The 20,141-nt window shown below is 34.3% G+C and overlaps 1 protein-coding gene across 1 annotated transcript in view; it reads right to left on the reverse strand.

The window, feature by feature from the left end:
- Nucleotides 1-20,141, reverse strand: part of LOC128215947 (plexin-A4-like) — a 41,022-nt gene that overhangs the window by 20,362 nt on the left and 519 nt on the right. Inside the window, exons 2-3 of the mRNA XM_052922547.1 lie at nt 7,589-7,650; nt 1,274-2,315 (exon numbers count right to left, since the gene is read on the reverse strand). Coding sequence (XP_052778507.1) covers nt 1,274-2,287 — 1,014 coding nt within the window. The 5' untranslated portion in view covers nt 2,288-2,315; nt 7,589-7,650. The remainder of the gene's footprint in view (nt 1-1,273; nt 2,316-7,588; nt 7,651-20,141) is intronic.

Consider the following 20,141-nt stretch of genomic DNA (forward strand, 5'->3'; position numbering starts at 1 on the left):
GCCAAAGGCTACACATGGGAAATTAATTAGAACACTGCAGAGTGATTGCGAATGTTCATCGGTATTGTTGTTTTATTTTCAGTGAAAAGGGGCCATAACTCTAATATATATCTGTCACAAGCAACATATAAACAAATTAAGTTTCATTTGAATATCTTGAATGGTCTTGAGTAAATAGCTCAAGTTTCACTGTTGATGACAATGAAGACATAACAATACCAACCTACACATATTTCTTTGAAAAAATGGACAAGCTTATAAAAGTCAGAGTGTAGGAAATCTTATGTTCCAGCCCTTTCCACTTTCATATATCTGCATTGATCATAACTTTGTTTAACAGCTTTCAAAAATGGCCACTATAGGATAGATTTTCTTTGAAATTTGGTTTAAATAGTTTGAAATTATAATGTTCTTGAGGAGGAGGTCAATTCAAGCATTTTTTGACAATGACACAATATTGGCAACAGGGGATCAATATCCAATTGGCCAGTCACAAGTTGTCAGTCAGTTGAACGTCAGTTGACCAATAATAGGATTATGATTAATAAATAAACTATAGCATATGGTTGCATTATCCAATGAATTAAGAGGAAATCTTCACCAAACTATCTTGACAAATTGCAATACCGTAAATGACTGGGTATTAGACACACTTTTTTTAAAAAAGCAAAGTTGGGCACTGTCAAAATATTTTTTGTCAGTTGTACGATAAGGTGTGAAAAACTCGACTGCTTTAACCTGTTTAACATACCAATACTACAAACTGTTGCGATAATGGTCTTGTTTTTTCGCACTTTGTCACGTTCTTTATCCTTTTCTGTAGGTGTTGACATTTTGAGAACGAACCCGTACAATATAAGGTTTTTGCATATCTTAACTTTTCATTCTCGACAGTATGGTTGTATGGTTTTTAAGATAACCATCGCCATTTTCACGAAAAAAAAAATGTTTGTCACTGTCAACAAACATGGTTGCCAAAAATGCCGGACGATTTTGACATTTTTTCTATGAGTCTTTTAATCAAAAACATAGATTAAAAGTTTTTTCCTCGGACTTTTCACAGATTTTTTCGCCTGTGTCTAATACCCCCTATAGTCTTATACCCAGTCATTTGCGGTAATTGCCAGACACTGCATGCGGGGTCAGCCATTATTTTAAGTAATTCGTTCAAGAAAAAACTGCTTGATTAATACATGTGAATAAATGTTATTTGTTTCTATGCAATGTTTATTTATAATGACCATAAACTTTTGAGAACTAAGACTGCACCTACCTGATTGGTTAACAAACAATTTCCAACCAGGTTTAAATACTGGTTTGAATTGTTGTAACTGCAATTAGTCTCAAAGCCTCTCAGAGATTCTTGAAGTTCCTTATTGATAGTTTTCATGTCTAAGGTGCATATGATTCCTGTCCCTGATATGTTCTCTGGGTCCGAGCCATTGGCAAACACTGCTACTAACACAGAGTTTCCAGATACATTTAAAATTACTGAATCTTGAATCAGATTGTACACCATTCCATCGTTTTCACATGTCAATTCCATATCAATATGTGATTGGTATGATGTATCCTTCATGCACAGTCTGACAACTTTGGATACATAGTCATTTGCTCCAACATACTTCTTTTGATTGGTCAAAAAATATACATTGTCTCCATAAATAAATGTATCTTTATAGTATATAACATAATCTTCCAATTTTGTTTTTTGCCTAAGCTCAATATAAATACATGGAGGATTAACTGTTTGATAATCAAAGATTTGATCTCTTGCTAATATGCCACAATACTTTTCATTTTCATTTTCATTGAATTGCACATTATCACCAAAGGACTTTGCAAGGTAAAACATTTCTGAAGTAAAAATGGCTGAGGCAGGTCTTTTCCTATCAGTACTGACTTTAACAGCTATGATACCTGTAGATTGTGAAGTATTTAAAAGACTTTGTGACAGATCAGTTAAATTTCGCATTTCACACATTCCACCATACCCAGTCCCACAATGCAGCACCCTTTGAGTCTTTTCGCTAATGACTAATACTTTGTTATAGTTTGAATCACAAGATCCCGTGCAAGTATCAACCTTCTTGGTTATCTGTAAGTCCAGATCAAATTTAAGAAGTTTATCCATGGCTCCCACATATATGGTATTGTTGAAAAATTCAACATTTGAAATGGCAATTAATGGCTGTTTCTGCTTCTTCAGAAAATTATCTTGTGAAAAGACGATGTTTCCTGTTGCTAGCAGCCACAACCAGAAAATTATTAGTCTTGAGAGTGCCATGGTTGTAGGGTTTTTTTTAGCAGTGAAGCTGAAACAGAAAACAACAAAGTAAAACTATCAGGCCCTGGCGGCCATTTCATCAAGAATACAAGTAGTGATTTCATACCTACCATATACCATTTATATAAGAGAGATTGTCAGCAGTAATTGTGCACTGATAAAAATCTCTCCTAGGATTCTTGATAAAACAGCCCATAACAAAATTACCAACCAGGCAAAGAAAAATTCAGCCATCTCATTTGATTGATATTACTGTCTTATCAAAATTAAGTATTTCAGACAGAACAATAATTTCTTGTTTATGCATGAAACAGACCTAAATCAAATGTGATTTAAACATTTGTGGTAAAACCTTGGAACATTATTTACTAAAAGGTGGCTTGCAGTTAGGATATTGAAATCGATTACCTTTACCTGTAACAAACTGACCTTCAGAACCATGTTGTAGTTTAAATGTTACATATCAAAATGCATTGGGCCCATTATTCAATAACATCATAAGACTAAGACTTGAACAAGAGGGTCAAGATGGCTCTATATCACTCACCTTATTGGACAAAGGGTTTTAAAGTTATTAATCAAACAGCATACTAGACCCAATATGCCTGTATGCCACAGGTTAAACTATAAAACATCCTGTTTTTAAATGGGTGCATAAAAAATAAACAAATAAATGTAATTGTTTGAAAACTTTCAAAGGGCAATAACTCCTACAATATTTAACTTGGAGTTATAAAACTTGTCAAAAAGAGCACATTGCTACTGTGAATAAGTTCATGAGGTTTGAAGTTGTTAATGATTGTAAAACAATAAAAAAAAATGAGAGCAGTAGGACAGCCACTCAACTAAACACCACATAGCCGTTAAAATGAATACAATAATTATGTAATATGTGCCTGTTAAATGCAATCAAAAATAGAAAACATGAAACACCGCAATATGCAACTTAAAAGAGTTCTCACTGAATGACAGAAAAACTTCAGCCTTCGTTGTGAATTTCAGTTTCAATTTTTTTTTTAGTAACAGCTACTAGTGACTTGACCTAGAACCTAGGGGCCCCAATTGCAATCCCATGGAAGTCCTCCAAAAACTCTTCCGACACACCAAGTTTGGTCCCAATATGTCATCTAAAGTTATTTAGTTCCAAATGGTTATCTATTTTTAGTACCAATGACCTTGACCTTGACCCTAGGGCTCCAAATGCAATTCCATGAATGGTGACTCCATAAACTCCTCCTATATACCAAGTTTGATGGAATATGTCAACTGTAACTCAGGTTATTCAGTACCAACCATTTTTCTATTTTTAGTAACATTGACCTTGACTCTAGGGGCCCCAAATGCAATCCCATGAAAGGTATGCATAAACTCTTTCAATATACCAAGTCTGGTCACAATATGTTAACCCTAACTAAGGTAATCAGCTCCAACTATTTTTCTATTTTTAGAAACATAAACATTGACCTTGATTATGACTCTCGAGGCCTCAAGCACAATCCCATGAAAGGTCTCTATAAACTCTTTCTAATTATACCAAGTCTGGTCGCATTCAGTACCATTTTTTTTCTATTTTTAAAAACAGTGAGCTTGACCCTAAAGGCCCCAAATGCAATCCCATGAAAGGTCTCTTCAAACTGTTCCTATTTACCAAGTTTGGCCACTATATGTCAATCCTAATTAAAATTATTCATTACCATCAGTAAGTTTGATTGCTGCCCTCCCGCTGGCCATATAAAAATAAATAAAAAAAGGCAATAAAAAAGGTTTAAAAAAAGTCAACCAAGAGCCATTATTTGTATTTAGGGGTAATATATAATAATGTAACCTAATTGTGATGGCTACTGTGTGAAGTAATTGAAGGCCATTGAATGAACCAAATTTGAGATTTGAGTTACACGGTTGCCCAAATTTTAGACAAACTTTTTCAGTCGTTCAAGGACCATAATTTGTATAAAGGATAAGATGGAGTTACCTAATTGTGTTATGGCCATAAACAACTGCATAAGGTATGAAGTCAATTGCAAGAAGGGTATTGAAGTAATTAGTGAAAATCTCAACTTGCCATTAGGCCACACAAAATTGATATTTCGTTCCGCGGATTTACCGCTCCTATTTTTTTGAAAATGTAAAAAAAATATTTTTATTTTTTTTTGTGCACCCGCACCTCCATTTTGATCGCCAAGCAGATTTTTTTCAGGTAATAATTTATTAAAAGGCTAAAAATAATCAAGTTTAATTTTTCTACGCTAGTTTTCGTGTTTTTGTAAAGGGAAGTTACCGATGCGTAGTGTTTTATACTGTATATCGTTCGGTTTAGCATGGGTTTCAATAAATTCAATCAAAATGGCTGCTTCCGGTATAAACAATGCTCGAAGTTTGGAAATTAAATCTTATATTTGACAATAAATATGTTTTGAGCATGCTTGAAGTCATTGTTGATCGTCTCATGCACTAAAGGATCATTATTTAAAGCAATCATTATGCAATAAAGCATATGTATCTGAGACTGGTAGCGATTATATTGCGTAATTAGTGACTCGTTTTGAATGGAAATCGGAATGATCAACTTAGTACCATTTTATTCAAGTCATAATACAAGGGACCAACATTATACCTCATTACGACGATGTTGAAGATGTCACAGGTCAACTTAACTGGAACATGAGTCATTATTTGGTCCAAATTGATGTATCAAGCTCATTTTTGATCAAATTCTGACAAAGCAACAGTTTTGAACAAATATCTTTTCACAAATAGCGATATAAACACTGGTCTGGATATACATCAACATAAGTAAGCCTAAATTTATCACCTTATATTTTGTTTTTATTTGCAACATAATCCGAGATTGTAATGCACTTGTCAATTGTAACCACTGCCCACCCCTTGCCCTTGTTCCAGGGGTTAGCTACAATAATGAGCGATCAGGGATACTTTTTTTATTATTTTGACATTTCTTATGTATCCCTGTAATGCTACAACTCTCTACCATTTAACAACGGGCGAAATGATATACTGTAATAATATGCATTGATGTTGAAAAATAATGACAAAGTTGTTCAATTTTTATCCGACAGTGATCTGATATGGATTAAATTTGTCATTAGAGTTGTTATTTTCACATTAATATATTAGGGGTCACAAATACCGTTATACATGTACACAACCAGTCAGATTTGTCCCAGATTTACCGATATCGGGATACTTGATAAACAGTCGACACTTGTAAGTGTTTTATGATAACTTAACATGTGTTTTGGGCATACTGACATAACTTAATATGTGTTTAATAGTAGGCAATAATATTTTCGTAGAAATTTGAATTTATAACGGAGATAATTGCAAAATTGTGGCCGCGAGGATTCTGCGCGCAAGGACCACTTGCTACTTTTTGCTGGGATGGTGGACGTCACGAGTCTGCCATATTTAAAAAAATCGTCAAAAGACTCGTTGACGGCCATTTAGGTGGACTATTCCAGGGGTATACCAGGGACAGCAGAGGCATATTGAAAATAGTCAGAAATGGGCCTCACATAGGTATTCGGGGTTGCGGGGCCATTTGGCAGGGATTTTACCAGCAGTGTGTCCCTGCAGGTCGGGTATTTTACCCGTGTTTTGAGAGACCTGAAGTCAAAGTCCCCGCTATTCTGGACTTAAGGGGGGGGGGCATATACAATTGGCTGGTGCATAAAAACATCTAAATAACCAAAATAAGTACTCTGAAAAATACCCTTGTTCTTTTTGTTTTAATAAGCACATGTCATTGCATTTCCTGTGATAATAAAACAAAATTTAGTCTATGTTATATGGAGTCTGATGTTTGATGATGTCAGTGTGTAAGTGATCATTTTTTACAAATCCAAAATCAATCCTAAGTTATGTCTAAATACAGTTGCATATTATGTTAAACTGATTCAGGTAGATATATATAAGTCGTTTCAAACTTTACTAAAAGCAGGGTTATTTATTATTATGAATGATCGTCATATTAAAGTATGTTTTAATTATATAAGAAATTAGATTTATCCATATAATGTTTGTACTAAACACGGATGAATAAATAGTATGTATTCCGACATTTTCCCATGTCCATTAGAGGTTCAGTTCAAGATGGCATTAAAATGGGTTTAAGGGCAATTATTTTGAACAATCTTTCTTATTTATATTGAATATAAGGAAAAATATATTTTTCGCTCTTCGCTCGCTTCGGTTTTTATGAAACTGACAAAAAAAAAAATTATTTTTTTTTCGCTCGCTCGCTCCAATTTTTATTGGCAAAAATCCAAGGAACTAAACATTAATTTGGTGTGGCCTTAGACTTAAACCCGACCCAATGTGGCCTAAAACTTCAACCTTAGTTTCTAAGTAAATCAGGGGCCATACTTTGTAGTTAGGATGAAATGGTGTTATGTAATCTATTAAATTGTAAGATGGTCCTCAATAATTGTCTAAAGGATTAAGTCAATTGAATGAAGGGTAAATAATAAGTTATTAGTAAAAATCCCAACTTGCTCTGAAACCTAAAACCTGACGCAATGTACCCTAAAACTTTAATAACCTAATTTCCTAAGTCAATTAGGGGCATGATGATTATTTGTATTAAGGATAATATGAAGTTATGTAACCTCTTTGTGTGTGATGGTCCTGAACAACTGTGTGTAGTATTAAGTAAACTGAATGAAGGGATCATTGGAGTTGTAAGATAAAATACCAACTTGCACTAAAACTTTACCTGGTGCATTTCAGTGAAATTTGTTTTAAAATTGGGCCTGCAGTTAGCCCCTCCCCCTGGCGGCCATGTTTTTTTATGAATCAACATTGGGTGAAGAAATTTGATAGACTGGGTCAACTTAGGAACATTTCTGTGAAATAATTTTAAAAGAGGGCCAGCTGATTCTGAGGAGAAGATTTTCATAGTTTTCCATATGGACATATAGTGAAAAGTAGCCCGGGGCCCTGGCGGCAATGGTTTTTATGAATCAACATCATGTTGAAATGGGACAAGCGGTTTCTGAAAAGATTTTCGGAGCTTTTCCTTTCAGATGCCATGGCAACTAGACTTCTGCCTGGAACCCCTTGAGCTGAAGGAAACTAAAAGAGGACCACCCAAGGAACATTCCTGCAAAGTTTGTTTGAAATTGTCCCAGTGGTTTAGGAGGAGTAGTTGTTTAAAGGAAAAAATGTGGATGATGGACAGAGGGATGACAAACAATCACCCTATCTCAATAGCTCACGCTGGGCACTTTGTAAGCTTAAAAGTAAATTAATAAAAATGTTATAGTGTTAAAAAATAATACTTACGCTACCAAACCATTCTATAAAATTCATACATAAGGCTTTTCCTTTTTTCATTCCCTTGTTTTCTGAAAATATAAAAAACTGACTTGTACGTTGACTTGTCAAATAATAATCTACATACACGTAGTATACAGTACAATCAACAAGTTATGAGGTATCATAAAATCGGACAATATCTGATGCTACAGTTCATTTTTAAATCTGCTGTGACATCTAGCAATGAGGAAAAACTTGATGGGTTTTCAGCACAGGAAACCCATGAACATCAGCTTTATCCGTCAAAGTGTCAGCCAGGATTAAGTGGGTCTAACTCTTTGAGTGTTGTTGTATGTAACATGACTCATAAACTAAATCTTATTTGACGCCACAATTACAAATAAAAATCTTCCTAAATTATCTTCCTAGTTGATACAAGAAAAGATAAAGATAAAAAACTGTGGCCTTAATGAAGATTTTAATTCTTTTAAATTGTCAATATAAAAATTTGCACAATGATAATTAACTCTGAAGTCCAATTGTAATAAAAATCAACTTCAGGAAAAAGCTTAATATGCCATTATATAAAAATACCATTTTATATTATTATGAAATGGCATTTTTATATGATTTGATTTTACTATTATTGGTAAAAATTTACTACCATAAATTGGCAGTGAAAAAACAAACACTTAAACTTATTATTTCCATGACAATAATTGAAGATAGTTATAACCTTCACTGTGTACATTATCATTGACAATAATGCACAAGTCAATTGTAACCGCGCCCCCCCCCCCCCCCCAAGTCTGGGGGTATACCGAGGATAGCCGGGGAAATGGGCAGTGTTTTTACCTTCCACTCCGGTGGCAGTGCAGGGTGAATGCGGTGTTTTTGTCTTCGCAAAAGTATAGCACGGATTGGGCCTTACCTAAGGTCCCTGGGTTTCGGGTGCCTTTGGCGGGGATTTTACCATATGTTCGTCCCAGCAAAGCGGGGATTTTACCCAGGGTTTGCTGGACCAAAGTCAAAGTCCCTGTTATTCCCAGGACCTGGGGGGGTGCGTGGTTACAATGGGGTTGTGCATTATGATTGCACGTTCAAATGGCCTACAAGAAATATTTAGCTAATGATGGAAAACTGTAAATCCTCCAAGTGTGCTTTATAATTGTCTCTGACAACATGTGTACTAAAGTTGTAATTGAATCACTTGATTTTTTTTAATTACGGCCAAGGTAAAAGTATTAGCACACCAACAATGCAGTTGACATTCAGGCTATGACAAGAATGCATGACAATTCATTTTGAAAATGGTTTTTCTCCCTTAGCCAATCTCCACCACTCCAATCTTACTGAAGACTTTATGTCTTTATCATTAGTTATTTTTTAACACTCCAATGTATTATTTTGACATAAAATCTTACATGGTCAATATAAAGCAGTTTCTTGGAATTGAACTTGTTTTTAACTTTGGTATTTGATAAAGATTACAAACTGGAGGGAAAGACATTACAGCAGATTGAAGTAGAAAATAATTTAAACCTAACAGAAATGCCATGAATATTTATCAAAATTTGATTGCCTGACCTAGCTACCATGATAAGCCTGCCATTCTATATTTGCTTATAAATCGGTATTAAAGCAATATCCAACTAAGTATTAATTAACATAAATACAAGATTTATAACAAACAAGAGGGCCAAATGGCCCTGAATCGCTCACCTGTCATATATTGCACATTCTTCCATTATTGACCCCAAGGCCATAATTTGAACAATCTTTGTAGAGATCCACTAGACGATGAATCATGCCAAATATCTAAGCTCTAAGACAAGTTAGTTCAGAGGAGAAGATTTTTGAAGTTTTAACTATAAACATATAGAGAATACCCTAACCCCCCGTGGCGGGGCCAATTTTGACCCCAAGGCCATAATTTGAACAATCTTTGTAGAGGTCCACTAGACGATGAATCATGCCAAATATCTAAGCTTTAAGCAATGTAAGTTCAGAGGAGATTTTTTTGTTTTTTTTACTATAAACATATAGAGAAAACCCATGACCCCCCAGGGGCGGGGCCAATTTTGACCCCAGGGCCATAATTTGAACAATCTTTGTAGAGGTCCACTAGACGATGAATCATGCCAAATATCTAAGCTCTAGTCCAAGTAAGTTAAGAGGAGAAGATTTTTGAAGTTTTAACTATAAACATATCAAGTATACCCATGACCCCGCGGGGCGGGGCCAATTTTGACCCCAAGGCCATAATTTGAACAATCTTTGTAGAGGTCCACTAGACGATGAATCATGCCAAACATCTAAGCTCTAGTCCAAGTAAGTTCAAAGGAGAAGGTTTTTGAATTTTCACTATAAACATATAGAGAAAACCCATGACCCCGCGGGGCGGGGCCAATTTTGACCCCAAGGCCATAATTTGAAAATTTTTTGTAAAGGTCCACTAGACGATGAATCATGCCAAATATCTAAGCTCTAGTCCAAGTAAGTTCAGAGAAGAAGATTTTTGAAGTTTTAACTATAAACATATACAGAATACCAATGACCCCCGGGGTGGGGCCAATTTTGACCCCAGGACCATAATTTGAACAAACTTTGTAGAGGTCCACTAGACGATGAATCATGCCAAATAACTAAGCTCTAGGCCAAGTAAGTTCAGAGAATAAGATTTTTTAAGTTTTCACTATAAATATATAGAGAAAACCCATGACCCCCCGGGGCTGGGCCAATTTTGACCCCAGGGCCATAATTTGAACAAACTTTGTAGAGGTCTACTAGACGATGAATCATACCAAATATCTAAGCTGTAGGCCAAGTATGTTCAGAGGAGAAGATTTTTTAAGGTTTTCACTATAAACATATAGAGAAAACCCATGACCCCCCAGGGGCGGGGCCAATTTTGACCCCAGGGCGATAATTTGAACAATCTTTGTAGAGGTCCACTAGACGATGAATCATGCCAAATATCTAAGCTCTAGGCCAAGTTAGTTCAGAGGAGAAGATTTTTTAAGCTTTCACTATAAACATATAGAGAAAACCCATGACCCCCGGGGCGGGGCCAATTTTGATCCCAAGGCCATAATTTGAACAATCTTTGTAAAGGTCCACTAGACGATGAATCATTCCAAATATCTAAGCTCTAGTCCAAGTAAGTTCAGAGAAGAAGATTTTTGAAGTTTTAACTATAAATACATAGGGAATACCCATGACCCCCTGGGGCGGGGCCAATTTTGACCCCAGAGCCATAATTTGAACAATCTTGGTAGAGGACCATTTGGTGATCCTACCTACCATATATCAACAGCCTAAGCCTTGTGGTTTGGGAGAAGAAGATTTTTAAAGTTTTTCCTTTTGGTTGCCATGGCAACCAGAGTTCTGCATGGAATTAAATTCTTTGAACAACTTTGATAGAAGACCACCCAAGGAACATCCCTATGAAGTTTTATTAATATTGGCCCAGCAGTTAAGGAGGAGATGTCTTTTAAGTAAATTGTTGACGGACGACGCACGACGGACAAAAGGCGATCACAAAAGCTCACCATGTCACAAAGTGACAGGTGAGCTATGTATATATAGTGGTAAACAATCATGCAGTGAATATTATGTCACAAAATGTCACTGTCCAAAGTGTTTCGGGACAAGTTTACAGATAAAAGTTATTACCATAACTATGAGTGATGACTTACTGTTTAATAGGCCAAGAAAATCAAACAGATTGTTTCGAATTTCTCGAATTTTACTGCATAAGCTGTTGCTATTTTGACTGGGTCAATGTTAACTACAAGGCTAAATAATATATCTCTTTCAAATGCAATACTGTTGAACTATTGAACATACCTGCTCAAAAAAATTAATGTTGATGGTCACAAATGGAAATAAATAATTACAGCTAATAATGGTGCAAAAAAATTAGGGTTGGTGGGGAAACTGAAAACAAACTTATTTTTTAGTAACCCCTTTAAATACTAGGATGATACTTGTACTTAAACAAAAGATGCAATATCCTCAATACAAAAGTGATTAGGTGTAGTCACGGAAAATATAATACGCTGTAAGCAAGTATAGTACAAGTGTTGTTACTGAGTCATTAATGTGATTTTCAATTAACACTAAGGAGGCGTGTTTTCAAAGTCCATTACATGTACTTAGCGACTATCAACTTTGAATAACTCCTTATTAAACTGTATTATCAATAGTTCATGTGCTTGCTACCCAAGTTATTGAAATTATTAACAATAGTGTAGCATAAAATGAACTGTTTAAAAACCATTCACAAGGGTTGCCGTTGAAAAAACTGTTTTGTACAATATTAACAAGGAAAACCCAAAATATTTACTGTGCATATAAGACGTATAAAAGAGAATATCATGCTAATAATTGCACAGTTAATATACGTGAACACAATCAAGATGAGAATAAAGAAGCACATTCCAACATGGTAAAAGTTGCATGAAACAATGCAATACATTCAATGCAAATATATTGTCTTAAATTTATTATAGGAAACAGATTTGCCTAGAAAAAAAAGAAATGATTTAAGAATTTGATATTACGGTAGATCATCTTTGTTCCAACATTTCCATACAAGTATGGTGCGGGGTCCAACTTGTTGTTTATTTTGCTTTTTTATCAAAACATTAACTTTCTCATAACAGTCTTCCTTGTAACTAGGTTGCCCGAAGCCCGGGACAAGTAAATACTGTTTCGGACTAGTCAAAATTCCCAGATGGTTGCCCGAATGGACAAGTGCATTTTTCAGAAATTCAGATCCCTCTGTTTTCAAAATTTCTTCAGCAACAATTCACACATCATGATTGAATGTAATTATTATACTGAATTATTGGCTTTCGTATATTTATGCATGATTTGGGTTTTTGGGGCAAGTAAAAAGAGGTTTTCTTTAATTACATGTACTTGCCCAAAAGGACAAGTGCTGAAAGAAAATTAAGGTAAAGACTGTCATAATGGTGTAAGAGTCAGAAAATAACCCATTGAATATGGATGTGATCATCACACATGCAGGCTGGAAATAGGTTGTTGTTGTTATGTATACGAAATGTATACTTTAATACATACAGCAGTGTTTTTCTCAACCTGATGTAAGGTCGAAATTGGGCCCGTTTCAAATTTAAAAAAAAAAACCCAAACCTTTAAGGTGATCAGCTTATAAAATGATCACCTCACTTTGCCCTTCAAGTCTGGACTGTTTAGGCAAAAAAAAAATACCTGTGTTTCCGGTAACCTGACCGACCCTATGTTTTCTTCGCTGACCCTACTCTTTTTTTTAGACATAAAAGTAAACAATTATTTATTTTTTAAAATTCTATCGTAAAATATATAAAAAAAAAAAAATATATATCGTCATTATTTTCGTTATTTGTCTTTCAATGTCCCCGGAGAATAAACTTTCATTATAACGAGACAGGAAAACAAAATGGCGGAGGGCGGCGAACCCTGTCCGATATCTCCTAATTGGCAAACGCATGTTTACAGTCCAAACACGTGGTTGATCACAGGAGACATATTTTGCTGTCTTTATAATGAAAATATTTTTAATTATAAATCGCGGTGTTATTTATCCATATCCATGTCCAAAATAAAACTTTTTTACGATTAGGCTTTGCGTATATCATGCAGGCTTCTAATGATTAGGCTTTGCGAATTAATGCAGGCTAACTGCCAGGTTCCAATACACATTTCATTAATTCTTACATTAATTTATCCGCAATTATGAACGGTTACGCCTTATTTAAGTCCCATCAACTGAAATCCAAACAAAAACCTACGAAAGTTAACAACACATTTATTGGAATGTGTCAGCTGCAGATCAAATGGTACAATTTGTGACGTCATAGCATGAGCAGCAATAAGATGAAAGGCGCGTGGCTATCGATTGTATTTAATTCGGTCAGTTGGATATCGTATGATCCCATTTGATTACCAGGATTTCGCCTCGGCTGGTAAGAAAATACCATACCATCGAAAAATTAATAATCAATAGCCGTCGTCTGGGAATCTTAAAACAATGACCGAAATGTTTGAATTCACTATAAATATGAATGAAACTTTGATTGTATGAAAATAAGATAAAATAAATCCATATCTGGGTTTACTTAATGTTCTATTATTAACCTACCTCCACTTGAAGGCCTAGTTTAAGGAGCTCACAGTTGACAAGAAAATCGGGGATTTTCCTCAAGCAAATTAACAAATTTACTTGATAATTGACTGTTTGGCTAGAACATTATCACCGATTTTTAGAAATTGAAGTACTGGATTTTTCCTATAAAACGATCGCGACATATAAACGAGTATTGTATACAAAAAACACCAGATTTCATGGGCAAAATTGGCGGGAAAATACGGTAGTCGAAGGTAAGGAAATGATTTCAAATATTAAACAATGCTATTTTTATCAGACTTTTTGTAAATTAGGAAACACTTAGATATAACATAATTGATCTGATGCACAGAAAATTGCTTAATATGGAAACTATAAAAAAAAACAAATAAAAAACGACCAACCAACGTATTTATTTTCGCCATGTTACCGGAAACACAGGTAAAAAAATTTTTGGCCTTATTAGACGGGGTTGATTTTAAATCCAGCCCTTTAATTTCTCCAAGTCTTAGATAATGTACACATGAATAGAAGCAGAAGCACCACAAGAGGAAACCAATGCAATTTCTATCTGTTATTCTCAGTTCATTTTTACATATAAGGGAAATGACTCCTCACATACTTACCGAGAGTTATACGAGTTGCTCCTCATGTGCTGAATTATATCTTTTTTAAAACTAAGTGCAAAATATTCAGTTGTTTGTTATCACAGTCCTAAAACGTAGGGTTTATGTAGACAGGTCAGAATCATCATTTTTAGATTTGATCGAAGAAGTGTAGCAACATTTTTTTTCATTTCCACGCCTGAACTGTCCCATTTGTAAGGTTCATTATTGACTAACCCTATATAAAAACAGTACAATCTACATTTAGCAAATAAATTTAGTTACAAATGGAAGGAAAAACCAAGAACTTAAGTTGAAAGGTAAGATTTTTTTTGTCCAGTGGTAATAAAACATTACGGTCAGGTTAAAAAAATTAGGACAGGCACAACTAATTTCTTTGTTTTATAGGCCTTATAAATATTTACAAGCTGTGTTGAACAACCTCTTTTATTACTTCTTGTTTAAGTGTATCTCAGATAACTGACAGTTTCAAAAGAATAGAAATACCCTCTTCAAAGATAACAACCTGCTTCAATAGATGATTAAGATTTCTTTTTAAAAAAAAAGATATCATATTTGTGAAACTTGGCTGCATGCCCAAATATTGTATATCTGACATTGCATGTAAAAAGGCTATTATAACAGCAATATTTTCTTCCTTTTTGACTAAGATGTGCTAAATGCTATACTTTATGGGAACAAAACTGAGAAAGAAGAATGATAATGAAAAAAACAATACAACTGCTGTCAACATTATTAATCACATTTCATGCTGGTTTATACTTTGTCACAATTAAGTAACAGTACCAGTTCTAAAATGTTATGAAGTCCTTTTTCTTTAAATGCAAGTATCCCTATTGTAACAGAAAAACACTCTCATGGATGATAGCAGTGGTGGGAAAAAAACATGGGGATTTCCCTTCAGCATTGCCCTGCATTTACATGTACCTTGCCCTGCTGTGTCCTTTTGATTGACAGAGCCCTCTTTGATGATTTTGAACTATATTTGATATTTATTGGACATATTGTCAAGTCAATTATCTGATATAAGTATGAAAATAAGAAATATTCAAAATTTGACACTTAATAAATAAAGATAACAACTTAGGTATTCATAACCAACTACTAGAATTGAAAGTTGTTACAGTACATACACAATATGAATTGAACATTGCATTAGTGCACAATTACGGCTCATTCAATGCGCATCAAAAGTGCCCTTTCTGACCCTGAGCACCCTGCCTTTTTCAAATCCTAGCTGGAGCACTGAATGATGATCATGAACCTTATGCATCTAACACAGAAAATTATGTATACACTGTTTTCATATTAGATATAGAAGGAACATCGATCTCAAGTATTTGCCTATAAAAGAGTAAGATTAATTTTCCAATTACCAGATATGTATGATCCTCAATAGATTAGGTTTATTCACAAATGAAAATAATTTTCAAACAAAACTAGGTAAATCATCAAACTATTTCTATGTAGTATATAAATACAATTAATTTCCCTAACCAGATAAATCAATTTTGATGCGGGAACCTATGTGGGTTAGATAATCAGACCCTTAAATGTTATTGAATTTAAAATGTTACTTTTTACAGCTATTTTTTAAATGAACACTCCTTTTCGAGTTTTTATGGCACTAGGAATGGTGCATAAAATTAAAAAAACATGTATATTCCACAAACATATTCAGTGGTTGAAATCACAAGCCAGGAAATGGTAATGCCTCCTTTAAAACTTCAAAACTTAAAATTTAACATATTTTCAGCAAAGTAAGCATATTCACACCCGTACTGCGATACAGTAATGATTTGGGTCTGTTATTGTCCAACCACACATTTTTGCATATTTTGCTAAAACAGTGATTTTTCCTTACCGCAGACATTATCTGTTTAATCTGATTTTCAAAATGCCCCAGGATATAAGCATAATCACACACCCTGTTCATTTCTATCATTTGCCCTGTTTCCCATCAATGCTATATGTGGTCACAGTGGAGTTGCGAAGTGTTAATTAACGGTAATTAAGGTAGCTGTTTTCAATTTTCTGAAGGCTATTTCTTTGTTCTTACCTCATACAAACTCTACCAGTAATCTAAAATCACTTGGTTCAAACTCAAAATGTAGATTGATCATTGGAAATTATGGTTTGCAACTGTGAAAGTTTTCTGAAGCTATTGTAGCATATATCATATGTTATTTATTATTGGAGGTTAAAATAGCTAGTGTGGTTTATGGATATTGTCCAACTGAAAATGAGGCTAGAAGGCCTTGAACCACCTCTGTGAATTTTGAACATGTGTTTGACACCAGTCACTTTCAGTCATGATTTTCCAAACATCTTTAAATTATGTATAAGTAACATACCTAACAAATCACATTTAAACAAGTTCTTTGCACAATGATTACATTTTAAATGAAAACTAAATTCAAATTTGTTTTTTAAGTTTTGACACCCTTACAAAAACATACAATAACCGTAGCTGTGCCCTACCAACAAAGACAGAAGAAAAACAAACGGAGCTACTTGAGCAAATTCGGCATGAAAGATCTTTTGCAGGTACAATGTATATTTTAGTATCAATTTTCCCAAAATGCTTGTACACTCAATATGCCAGCGACCTAATTATCATGAGGGAAATGAGTTTGTTCATCCTCAAGTTAAGGGGCCATTTACGAGCATGGTACAATTTACAAAAAAAAATGTGTATATGCAGGACATGTTTAAATTAACCTTCATGTTGCAGTAAGCTGCTTCGGGGAGATATGCCACATGCAAGTTATGCAAGTCTTATGCAGTAGCAGCTGATGAAAACTTAGATATGAGTACCAAAAGCATTGGTTACCGCAGAATATATCCCCGAATTTTACCACATTCCCAATCTCTCCCTCAAAAATGCCATTTTTGCAAAAAACGCATGATTGGTAGTGTACATGTAGCTCAAGTTTCTAATTAAATTACTCTTACAGTGTATAAATTGTGAATTATTAATTAATTCTTACTGGTAATGTATAAGTTAATTCTAACTGGTAATGTATAAGTTAAATAAACCAACACAATGTAGAAATTAAAAAATAGTTATTAAATACGTCGAAACAATATTGCATACTTCTTTTCAAATATGGGTGATCACAGCGGTACAATAAGTATTGGTGTAAAATTAAGTCTCATTTATCGAAATATCTAAATTTTATGACTGTTGTGTTAGACTAAATTTCTAGGCACACATGGACAGGGGCTTTAATGAATTTGATTTCAACCTTTTTTTTGCAGGAGCCAGAATTCGGCTACTTCCCAATTAAAAAAAGAACAGCTTTCCCAATGTTTAGACATTTGTTCCCTAAAAACTATCTGAAAAAAAATGGAATATTTTATATATAATAGTTTTTCATCGTATGCCAACATTAAATTATTCAAATACATGAGCTTAAAGTGGACATATTAAATTTTCCTTCTTTGATTCATTTTCTAGAAAAAAAAATCTTAAATGAAAGGGTTATTTTTGCTTTAAAAGCCTTGGTGGATTTTCTAACTGGGTAAGGGTTAAATCCACAATCCTTGATATTAGAGGCACAAAAGCTTTGTTTACAAGCAGTATTCCAGTAGCCAATGACAGTGCCCAATTAAAGACTGATTGATTGTACATGAAGAAAAAATCTGCATTTAATATGAATTACTTTTTAAAACATTTTTTTTCAGCAAAATATATATATATAATTTTTGTGTAGTACAACAAGTTGGAGGGTATGTAGGCGATAATCTCCCATCAAAAATACAAGCCTGGTAGTTGAGATGCCATGGCTCTAGATCTAAAGCCAATATAATTATATATATAAATATAATGATTGGTACTTGAAGATTGGACAGAGGCGATAGATAAAGATTTGCAGGTTGACACAGTTTATTTGGATTTCAGTAAAGCGTTCGATAGTGTAACGCATCGTAGACTTCTGAAGAAGGTGGAATCATATGGAATATCAGGGAAAATACTAGTTTGGCTTCAAAGTTTCCTGAGTGATCGCTTGCAACGTGTTGTATTGAATGGCCATAAATCAAACTGGAATTCAGTTATATCCGGAATACCTCAAGGATCTGTCCTGGGACCAATTTTATTTATTATCTTTGTAAACAATCTACCTGATGTAGTAAGAAGTATATGTAAGATGTTTGCTGATGACTGCAAAGTTTATACTCCTCTTTCTTCAAGAGTGGATCAACAACATCTTCAAGAAGATATAGATAACCTGTGTCAATGGAGCAAGGACTGGCTTTTAAAATTTAATGTGCAGAAGTGTAAAGTAGTTTCTTTTGGTCGCAAAAGAGTTGACACTGACTACCATATGACTGACAGAGATGGAAATATACAACAGCTTAAAAGGAAAGACTCTGAGAAAGATTTAGGAGTACTTTTTACTGAAAGTTTGAGTTTTGAAAAGCACATCAGTAATACTTTGAACAAAGCCAACATGATTATTGGATTAATAAGAAGAAAGTTTACTCATATTGACAATACTCTATTCCTGACCTTATACAAATCACTGATCAGATCGCATCTGGATTATGGAAACCTGATATATTTCCCAATAACCAAGAAGTGTAAACAGATGATTGAAAACGCTCAGAGAAGAGCAACTAGATTAATTCCGGACTTGAGGGGATTGACTTACAACGATCGCCTACGAGAATTAAACCTCCCATCTTTAGACTTTAGAAGGAAAAGATTCGACATGATTCAAGTGTTTAGAATAGTAAACAATATTGATGACATTAGTATGACAACATTTTTCACCTTTGCTGACAATAGTGGTACCAGAGGACACAATTTGAAATTATTTAAACCTAAAGCAAGGAAATCATTACGTCAATTTTTTTTCGGCAATCGTACAGTTTCAACTTGGAATAATTTGCCACATGAATTAGTGAACACCACATCTGTGAATGCCCTTCAAGGCAGGTCTTGATAAACTTTGGAAAAACAAACGGTTTGATACTTCTGAAGTATATTAAGTCATACCGGAGGCGGAGAACTTATAGACGAAGCAGTTTAAAGGGATTTACTAGCCTTTTAGGGCTAAAGAAGTTCCCTAGACGACAAAAGGTAGACAAAAGGTATAACAGCCCAGTTAAGAGGATCCATATACAGTCATCGAAATAAGTGTTTTGGATGAACAAGCCCGAATTCATATACTACTGTTTGGCATTAACCTTTTTAACACCCAAACACTGAAGGAAGCATTTTAATAGTGCAGGGCTTGCTGACTTGATACAGTTACATAACAATAAAGTAAACATTGTGTTATTCCAACGTCTAATCTAGGCCTGAAGGTTAGCTGTTCTGGGTTGAGTTAAAAACAACTAAATAAATATACTAACAGAAAAAAAATAAGTATATTTATTGACTGATATAGAAATCGGAAATTTAATTATTGCCAATTACATTTCTAGGCCATTAGGGTTGGACCTGCTAATCACACATTAGTCCAAATAATTGTACGTTGACGGATTTTTTTTTAGATTTTTGATATGGCAAATCCTTCACGTACAAATTGTTTAGTATCAAAAGTGGGTAGTTGTTCCGATCAGGATTCCGGGTTAAAGCATATAGCGTCTATAAAATAACATAAAAACAAGAAATATTACCAGATAATGTTATTTTATATTAGTTCTGTACACAAAAAATAAATATCCAACTTATAATAACGAGTTTGACGGCTTTTCTTCATTTCATTCTGTCAAAACATAATGATATATACATGAAGGGCACCTGCAAGGCTTTAGGGCACAGTTTTAAATCGCTCGGAACATTTCGACCATTGGCCGAGTTGTTACGATT

This window comes from Mya arenaria, chromosome 14 (genome assembly GCF_026914265.1).
Source record: "Mya arenaria isolate MELC-2E11 chromosome 14, ASM2691426v1".
Classification (NCBI taxonomy): domain Eukaryota; kingdom Metazoa; phylum Mollusca; class Bivalvia; order Myida; family Myidae; genus Mya; species Mya arenaria.